Source organism: Oryctolagus cuniculus, chromosome 16 (genome assembly GCF_964237555.1).
Source record: "Oryctolagus cuniculus chromosome 16, mOryCun1.1, whole genome shotgun sequence".
Taxonomy (NCBI): domain Eukaryota; kingdom Metazoa; phylum Chordata; class Mammalia; order Lagomorpha; family Leporidae; genus Oryctolagus; species Oryctolagus cuniculus.
Window position 1 is genome coordinate 60,451,386 of NC_091447.1, and position 9,682 is coordinate 60,461,067.

At 67.4% G+C, this 9,682-nt stretch overlaps 1 protein-coding gene across 8 annotated transcripts in view; it reads right to left on the reverse strand.

Annotated features, from left to right (window-relative positions):
• Positions 1-5,089, reverse strand: part of RANBP3 (RAN binding protein 3) — a 47,171-nt gene extending 42,082 nt beyond the window's left edge. For 4 of the 8 annotated variants that reach the window (XM_070058722.1, XM_070058720.1, XM_070058719.1 and 1 more), the window contains exon 1: positions 4,784-5,089. In XM_070058722.1, coding sequence (XP_069914823.1) covers positions 4,784-5,074 — 291 coding nt within the window. In that variant the 5' untranslated portion in view covers positions 5,075-5,089. The remainder of the gene's footprint in view (positions 1-4,783) is intronic. The other 4 variants (XM_070058721.1, XM_070058723.1, XM_070058724.1 and 1 more) reach the window with 4 other exon arrangements.
• Between the last annotated feature and the right edge of the window lie 4,593 nt (positions 5,090-9,682).

A 9,682-nucleotide genomic window follows, 5' to 3' on the forward strand; every position in this document is an offset into this window, starting at 1 on the left:
GCCTCTCTGTAACTCCACCTTTCAAATAAATAAATAAATCTTAAAAAAAAAAAAAAAAAAAAAAGGTAACTCGTTTGAAAACAAATCCGTGAGAAGAACGGCATTCCTTCCCATTTTGACAGGAGACAGCTGAATTCTCCCGCGGCTCCGCAGCTCTCCGAAAACCCCACCACGGGGCAAGGGAAAGAGCAGGAGAGGCGACACTGTCTCTGAGCTCCCGTGAGAGCTGCGCCCACCTGCCGTCCCCACACAGGTGCCGGGGCTGCCCGGGCCTCGGGCATCTCTGAGAAAGGCTGAGGTGAGCACTACGGGGTGCCGGCACGCAGCTCTGCTCTGCGGCCACTCTGAGGGCAGGCAGGGGACGCCAAGGCTGCGAGGCTGCATGACAGGGCTGAACCCGATGCTGACCAAGGTCAGGTGGCACCACGACCCGAGGAGTGGGCTGGGGCCAGGCAGCACGGCCGGCGGGGGGAGGGGGTGCGCTGAGGGTGCCGGCAAATCGCTCCTGTGCAGGAACCCAGGCAAGAGTGGTTTGCAAGAGCAATCGAAACCTGGACCGCCCCCCAGCCCTGAAATTAAAGTGCAGGCTACTAAATAAAAACAAACCAACAAAACCCTAAATGGGCCCAATCCAACGCCTGCGGCTCCTGCAGCTGGCCTGTGGGGCTTGTCAAAGCTACAGAGCCAAGGGCTCCCGCACCGTCTCGTCTCTGCAGCGCGGCCCAGGAAGGTTTCATTCTCCTCCACGACTCCCTTCAAACAAGGGTGACGCACACCCAGGGCTTTGAGGCACTGCTCCAACTGCCACGCCCACCAAAGGAAGCAGCCGGGGACAGGTAGGCCTGGGGCTCTGCATGGAGGCACTCGGCCACCCAGTGCACCCAGTGCAGTGTCTGCTAAGGCCACACCCAGCCCAGAGCCGCCGCCGCTCTCACCGCGGGCCCCTGGGCACAGGGCGGCACAGGCCTGTCCACCCAGTGAGTGGGCGCAGCACACGAGAGCTGCCCTGGCCGCACAGCCGGCCGCGGCGTGGCCACGTCACCTGGCGCTCTCAGGTCCCCAGGCGCACCCCAGCTCTCGCCCAGCTCCCTCTCGAGGCTGGGATTCAAGCACCTCAGGTGGGCTCTGACCCCAGCTTCCTGCTGCCCTGCACGCAGGGGACGGAGCGAGTACCAGAGTCCCTGCCACTCACACGGGAGACGCAGACGGGCCCCGCCCGACTCCTGTGGACATGTGCGGAGTGAACCAATGGCCAGGACATCCCTCTCCGTCTCTCTCTCAACCTGTACCTAAAGCGCTCCCCTTCCCACCCCCAGCACTGTCTCAAGTCCAAGTGCCACCTCAAGCCCATGCAGCACACCTTACCCAACTCCCGCAAAGAAACGAGAACTCTTTAAAAAGGAACTCCAGACTCGGGCTTGCTCAGGCTGAATCAGCGGGGCAGCTGTGCTCTCCAGCGGCCCACGCCCGGGACGGCCCCCACCCGGCATCAGCGGCTCCCCAGCACCTCTGATGCCGGCCGCCTTGAGCACAGCGCGGCTCGGGCCGCCCGCACTACTTCCTGTCTGTGCTGCGGCTCTGCGCAGCGACACAGGCGCCGTGTGCGGGCTGTCTGGTGCCGGCTGCGCCGCGGGATCCGCCTGCGGGGCTCCGAGCACCCACGGGACAGGCCCACTCCACGGCTCGGGGACGTCAGAACTCTGTCCGAAACGGCCGGAGTCCACGGCAGCGCCAAAACACAAACCAAGCTCCCCCCAGGACAAACCCACGCCCCACACCACGCACCAGGGAGCCCCACACGGGGACCCTGTGCCCCGCCGCAGCAGGAGGCCGTGTCCCTTGCTGTCTCAAGGCGGGAACCCACTCCCCAGTGTTCAAGCGCCCTTGCTCACCCTGTCCCCACTCTCCGACCTGCCTGTAAGTGCTCCTGCTTGTCTGAGAGCGCAGCTCCAGACACACCTGCGGCATCTCAGCGCAGCGCCACAGGCAGACTCCCGACTCCCGCAGGCCCGGCTCGGGGCTGCCCAGGAAGGCCGTGGGCGCCGCCCCTTTCGACACCGGCACAGCAAGCAGGGCCACCCCCGCTGCCCGCAGAAGCCCCGCAGCCAGCCAGGCCCACCCACACCTCGGGACCTGCAGCCGCCGGGGGCGCTGCCAGGCAGGGGGCGGGCCGAGGATGGGCGGACTCCGTGGCCCAGGGCGCGGGGAGGCGATCCCACGTCCCACAGTGCGTGAAGCAAGCGTCCCGGCGGGCCGGGAAGGCCACGGACAGACGGGCAGACGGGCGGCTGCCAGAGGACGGGCAGGCCCGGGGCCGTGGACTCTCATCTTCCCCTCTGCCACGCAGCCCAGCCATGTACCACGGACTGCCGGAATCCAGTCTGTGCCAAGGCGCTCCCCACGCGGGCTCCCCGCTCCCTGCGCCAGGCGCCGTCTGGCCCGGGTGTCCGTCAGTGACCGCGACAGGGCCAAAGCGACAGCATGCAACGTGCTAGACGGGGCAGGCGCTGGGAGACCGAGCAGGGCAAAGGGGCGGCCTCGAGAAAACCCTGCAGCCGGGGCTGCGTGGGGGCCGCCCTGGGGGCCGCCGTCTCAGTGCAGGAACCAGGAGGAGGCTAAGTAACAGGCGAGGACGGACGTTCACCGAGCGGAGCGGCGGCCAGGGCGGCGAAGAGATGGCAGGGGGCAGCAGGGGTCGATGGGTGATCGAGGGGGGCAGGGGGGTCCGATGGGTGATCGAGGGGGCTGGGGGGCAGCGGGGGTCGATGGGTGAGCGAGGGGGGCGGTGGGGGTCGATGGGTGATCGAGGGGGGCGGGGGGCAGCGGGGGTCGATGGGTGATCGAGGGGGCCGGGGGGCAGCGGGGGTCGATGGGTGAGTGAGGGGGACAGGGGTGCAGCGGGGGTCGATGGGTGAGTGAGGGGGACAGGGAGGCAGCGGGGGTCGATGGGTGAGCGAGGGGGTGGGGGGGGTCGATGGGTGAGCGAGGGGGCGGGGGGGTCGATGGGTGAGCGAGGGGGGCGGTGGGGGTCGATGGGTGATCGAGGGGGGTGGGGGGCAGCGGGGGTCGATGGGTGAGCGAGGGGGCAGCGGGGGTCCGATGGGTGAGCGAGGGGGTGGGGGGGGTCGATGGGTGAGCGAGGGGGCGGGGGGCAGCGGGGGTCGATGGGTGAGCGAGGGGGCTGGGGGGTCGATGGGTGAGCAAGGGGGCGGGGGGACAGCGGGGGTCCGATGGGTGAGCGAGGGGGCAGCGGGGTCCGATGGGTGAGCGAGGCGGGCAGCGGGGGTCGATGGGTGAGCGAGGGGGCAGCGGGGGTCGATGGGTGAGCGAGGGGGCAGCGGGGGTCGATGGGTGAGCGAGGGGGCAGCGGGGGTCGATGGGTGAGCGAGGGGGCAGCGGGGTCCGATGGGTGAGCGAGGGGGCGGGGGGGTCCGATGGGTGAGCGAGGCGGGCAGCGGGGTCCGATGGGTGAGCGAGGGGGCAGCAGGGGGGTCGATGGGTGAGCGAGGGGGCGGGGGGGCCCGATGGGTGAGCGAGGGGGCGGGGGGGGTCGATGGGTGAGCGAGGGGGCAGCGGGGTCCGATGGGTGAGCGAGGCGGGCAGCGGGGGGGTCCGATGGGTGAGCGAGGGGGGTGGGGGGCAGCGGGGCCCGATGGGTGAGCGAGGGGGCAGCGGGGGTCGATGGGTGAGCGAGGGGGCAGCGGGGGGGGGGGTCGATGGGTGAGCGAGGGGACAGCGGGCCCGGGCGGCGGCGGTGGCGACAAGCGGTCAGCCCGGCACAGCTCCCAGGTACAACGGACGGGACGTGCAGTGGAGTGAGAGGGGGGCAGAGAGGGACGGAGGGGGACGCAGCGGGGGTCAGGGCGCCTCCCAGGTCTGGGGCGGGGGTGGAGGATCAGGTCTCATTCGGCCGCCCCGCCAGTCACCAAGCAGCGCGCTGAGGGACGCGTGGGTCTCGCGGCGTGAGCGCGGGGCGTGGAAAGTGCCCCCGGCCCCTCCCCGGCCCCGCAGGACGCGGAACTTGCAAGCCGGCCGGGCGGGCGGCTCTGCCTGCACCAGGCTCGCGCCGCGGCCCGGGGTGGGGGCGGGGAGGGGTCCGCGAGCGCGCCCCGGTCGGGGACGCCCCGGCGGCTGTCAGCGCTCCAGGCGCAGGGACGCGCACGGGCCCTCCCGGGGGGTGCAGCCAGAAAGCAAATGCAACCCAAACCAGGACGGCACGGCGGCCCAGGCCCTGCGCTCGGGACCCCCGGGAGGGAGACGGGGAGGATCCGGGGGCGACTGGCGGGAAGCGGGGAGCCGGGCCCGGGCGGGGGCGGGGGGAGCGGCAGCCGCGGCTTCGTCCGCGGCCCCGGCAGGACGAGGACCCCGCGGGAAGCCCACCCGCACCCGGGGGGAAGGGGGACGCCCGGCCGCCGCCGCGGGCGAGCGTGGCGCGCTCGGGCCCACGACCAGGCCCCGAGGTCTATTTACATCCGAGGCCGCGCCCCCAGCCCCGGGCCGGCCCGGCGAGGCGGAGGGGCCTCGGAGCGGCGGCCCCGGCGGCCCCCCGACCCTCCCGGCCGGACGGTGCCAGGGGACGGGGCTGCCGGGAGCGACGGGCCGAGCCAGGGAGCCCGGCCTGAGGGGACGCAATGGGGGGCGGCAGCGGGGCCCGCTGGGCCGCTACGGCGGGGCACACGGGACCCCCGCACTCCGGGGCGCTCACCCCTCGGGCCTGTGGGCCCCGGGCCTCCCGCCGCCCGTTCCCCGGCAGCCAGCTGGCCCCCGACGGCGCCTCCCCTACCTTCGTTCGCCAGGTCCGCCATTTTACTTCCTTAAGCCCTCCCACAAGGCCCCGCGCCGGCCCGGGCTCGCCAGCTTTCTGCCAGAAACTCCTGCGCGTGCGCACTCGGCGAGCCGACTCGGTGCGCGGCGGCCAGCTCGCGCCTGCGCGTTGAGCCCCGCGCCGAGTCGCGCTCCACCTGATCGCGTTCCCGGCCGGGCCGCGCTCCGAGCACGCGCCTGCGCACCAACCGTCCTCCGCCCCACCTCCCTTTCCCGCCGACGGAGGGGGCGCGGCCAGGGCAGGACGCATGCGCGGGGGCTGCGGGCGCGCAGTAGGCGCCGGGGTTCGCTGTGTGGGTTCGGGGCGACTGCGGGGCCGCGAGCCGGAGCTGATGGCTTTGCTTTCCCGCGTGTTTTCCGGGAATTTCCCCAGCGGTGGAAGCGGGGGCCGCTCACCGCCCTGCCGCCGAGGCGCACTCAACGCTGCGTGGGTCCCCGGGCCGGCCACGCGCGCGGGCGGGGGGCCTGGTAGCCCCGAGCCTTGGGCGAACGGGTTCCCCAGGCCCCCCGAGGCGGTTGGGGCGGGAGAAGGCGGCGCCCGGACGCCGAAAGGCCGGGGAGGGGGCGCGGGAGCCGCGAGTGGGCCTCGGCGTTCCCATCTGTGAAATGGGGTGGCCACCCCTGCAAGGCTCACGGGGTGAGTCCTGGGCACGCGCGACGCCTCCGCAGCCTGGTCCTCCGCTGGCTTCTTCCTCCCCTTCTGCAAAGCCCGCAGCGGGCCTCATCCCCGAAATTCGGCCCAGGGCCTCCCGGTTCCCATCGCCCCAAGCCGGACCCCCAGCCGTCAGCTGCGCGCGGTAGCAGGAGGCTGGTTTGGGACCAGGGCTGAGGTTGCCCCCAAACCCTGCCCCTTTCATCCCAATGGACGGCCAGGCTGTGTTCTGCGTGGGGCAGCAGGCAGAGGAATCTTTAAAATAGAAATACCAAGGGCATGCGCTTCTAAGCAGCTGAACTCAAAATGAACCCTGCACCTGCAGCGACCCAGCCGCCAGCCCCAGCCCCGACTCGTTCCAGCCCGCGGGCCTTTGCACTGGCTGATTTCCTCTGCTCGGGACTTTATGCTCCAGGTCTTAATCTGGGGTCGAATCTCAAAGCTCTGCCCCTTTCTTTTTAAAGATTTATTTATTTGAGAGTTAGGGAGAGAGAATACCGTCTGCTGGGTCACTCCCCATATGAGTGCACTGGCCAGGGCTGAGCCAGGTCCAAGCCAGGAGCCGGGAGCTTCCTCCGGGTCTCCCATGTGGGTGCAGGGGCCCAAGCACCAGGCCCGTTCTCCGCTGCTTTCCCAGGCGCGTTAAAAGTCAGAGTTACACACACACACACAGAGAGGTCTTCCATCCACTGGTTCACTGCCTAATTGGCTGCAGCAGCTGGAGCTGAGCCTATTCAAAGTCAGGAGCTTCTTCCTGGTCTCCCATGGGGCGCAGGGCCCAAGGACGTGGGCCATCTTCCACTGCTCTCCCAGGCCACAGCAGAGAGCTGGGTTGGAAGAGGAGCAGCTGGGATTCGAACCAGCGCCCGTATGGGAAGCCGGCACTGCAGGCGGTGGCTTTACCTGCTGTACCCCATCGGCTGCATCTGGTCCCCCACCCTGCACAGCCTCGGCTCCCCCCCCCCCAGCCCGGGCACCCAGCTTCTCGGCTTCATCCTACTCAGTTCCCCCAGGGATGGGGGCCCATTTTTCTTTTGGTTTACGCCTGAGTCGAGTGGATGCTTTGTCTCATTCTGAGAAAACAAGCACTGAGCCAGGAGTAGGAGATCCTGGCGGAACACAAACCGGAAGACAAAGCCGCGTTTAAACAGCCTGGCAGAGAGCAGCGTCTGCCCGGTGCCCAGCCCGGGGCCGGGAGGTAACGGGGATTAGTGAGGCATTAAGGGGGCATTAAAGGCGCATTATCACTCAATGGAAACTTTCCCCTTGACAGGTTGAGAGGCGGTGACGGCGGGTGGAAGCGGAGCCATCGCAGGCCGCGTGACTGTCACTCTACGTCCCCTGGAGTCACAGCGCACGCCGCCGCCCGCCCACGGCTTGGGAAACTCCCAGAAATGTGTCATCACTTCCTAAATATAATCCACTTGTGGCTGGCTTTGTTTTTTTAAAAAGGTTTATTTTAGTTATTTGAGAGGCACAGCGACAGGGAGACGGAGAGGCACAGAGGTCTTCCGTCCGCCGGTACACTCCCCAGGTGGCTGCCAAGGCCGGGGCGGATTCGGGCTGAAGCCAGGAGCCAGGAGCGCCCCATCTGGGTCTCCAGGGACCCAAGCACTCGGGCCATCTCCACTGCTGTCCCGGGCGCATTAGCAGGGAGCTGGATCGGAAGTGGAGCAGCCGGGACTCAGACCTGTGCTGTCACGTGGGATGCTGGCATCCCAGGCAGTGACTTAACCCACCGCGCCAGGATGCCGGCCCCACTCTTGGGGCTTCTCCGGGGACACGGGAAGACAGGCAAGCCCTCCGCCCGGTGGCCAACAGTGCCAGGGCCACCAGCCTCGGCCTCTGTGTGGACTCTTCTGCAGAGACCCGCGAGTCCACACTCGTTCATGCTTGCCAGGTGCCAGCGGTGGTGGGGTTTCGCCTCACCGTCAGGCAGCCTGCGCCCCGACCCGGACTCCTGAGCCCAGCTCCCGGCGCCCGCCCACCCTGGGAGGCAGCAGCGAGGGCTCAAGGACCTGGCTCCCTGCTGCCCACGTGGGAGCCCCGGATGGAGCTCAAGGCTCCTGGCTTTGACCTCAGTGTGGGAAGTGGGCCAGCAGAGGAGAGGTCGGCCTGTTTCTCTCAGCTAGGCACATGGAAATGTCCAGGGAGCACACGCTCAATCAGTCGACGCCAGTTAGTGGCCGGTGCTGTGGCGTAGTGGGCTAAGCCTCCGCCTGCAGTGCCGGCATCCCATATGGGCTCCAGTTTGAGTCCCGGCTGCTCCACTTCCGAGGCCTGGGGAAGCAGTGGAGGATGGCCCAAGTGCTTGGGCCCTGCACCCGCATGGGAGACCCAGATGGAGCTCCTGGCTCCTGGCTTTGGCCATGCACTGTTGCAAGTAGGTAAACAAAGTGACCGCTTGGGTAGACAAGTTGGCCAGAGGTGTCCCTGGGAAAAGGAACAGGCTATGTCAGAGAGCTACCACTAGGCGGCGGCAGAGGACTGCGATGAATCAAACATTTGGCTCTAGGGGGTGAAAAATCAGTTCTTTTCCTGAATTTGCTAAGACTCAAAGGCTGCGTGGGGAGCCAGGTCGCGCGGCCGACGTGGGGAGTCTTGCGCAGGCCTTGGTTGCTGCCAAGGTTCAAACCCCACCTCTGGCGACCGTCCGTGCAGGGGAAATGTGCTGGGAGGTGGCGACGCTGCTCATGAGATGTAGGAGAAACGAGGGAAACCTGGGCAACTCGGGGGGGGGGGGGGGGGCTGGGAGCTGGGACCACGCGGCAGGATCAGAAGGCGCCTCCCTGAGAACCCCCGGGCTCCCACGGCTTCCAGTCCCGTCATTCGCTGACATTTGTTTAAAAGGCAGAGCGAGAGAGATCTTCCATCTGCTGCCCCGCTCCTCAGATGTCTGCAAAAAGCCGAAGCTGGGCCAGGCTGAAGCCAGAAGCAAGGACCTCCATCGGGTCCTCCACGGGGCCCTCTTCTGCTGCCTTCCCACAGGCATTAGCAGCAGGGAGTGGGATCGGAAGTGGAGCAGCCGGGACTCGAACCCGCACTCTGATATGGGATGCTGGCTTTGCAACTGGGGTGGTGGTGGCTCAACTTGTTGTGCCACAATGCCCACCTCAATCAATTCAGCTTTTAAAAAAGTCAATGAATGGGGCCAGCATTGTGGCACAGTGCATTAAGCTGCCACCTGCTACGCTGGCATCCCATGTGGGCGCCGGTTCCTGTCCTGGCTGCTCCACTTCCGATCCAGCTCCCTGCTAATGCAGAGACGCAGTAGAGGATGGCGGAGTGTTTGGGCTCCTGCCGTCCACGTGGGAGGCTCAGATGAAGCTCCTGGCTCCTGGCTGTGGCCTGGCCCAGCCCCGGTCATTGCAGCCATCTGGGGTGTGAAGCAGTGGATGGAAGAGTTCTCCTTCTCTGGAACTCTTTGAAAATATACAGATAATCTTTTTAAAAATCCATTCATTTGAAAGCAGAGTGACAGAGAACACACACACACAGGGAGACTGCTCCTCTGCTGATCGCTCCCCGAATGCCTACAACGGCCAAGGCTGGGCCAGGTCTCCATCCGGGTCTCCCACATGGACGGCGGGGCCACCTGCTGCCTCCCAGGTGCATCAGCAGGGAGCCGGGACTCGATCCCAGGCAGAGAGGGGACGCGGGTGTCCCACGCGGCGGCTGAGCCACCCCTCAGCTGGGTTCCTAGGGCAGCGAGGCCGAGCACGCGGTTGGCTCTCCGCACCGCCGGCCCGTCGTCTTCGAGATGCCGAGACCAAGGGCACGCGGCCAGGGGAAGCCTGCCCCTCCCCAGACCTCCGTGTTCTCCCAGGCCTGCTCCAGCCAGGCTCATGCTGCAGCCCCGGTACCGGCCTCCCTGCTGCTCCCCACCCGCGCTGATCCCTCTCCTTCCCCCAGGAACCGTCTCCCTCAGCACACGAGAGCTGGTTTTTAAAGCCATGGCAAAGAGGCGCACGTTTGGCACAGCGTGTAATACGCTGCTTGGGACACCTGCATCCCACTCCTGGGTTCCAGTCCTGGCTCCGCTTCTGATTCCAGCTCCCTGCTAGTGTGCACCCTGGGAGGCCGTGCGATCAAGGACTTGGGTCCCTGCCACCCACAGGGGAGCCCCTAATGGGGTCCGGGGCTTCTGGCTGCAGCCTGGTCCACCCCTGCCTGTTGAGGGCGTTTGGGGAGCGAACCACAGGCTGC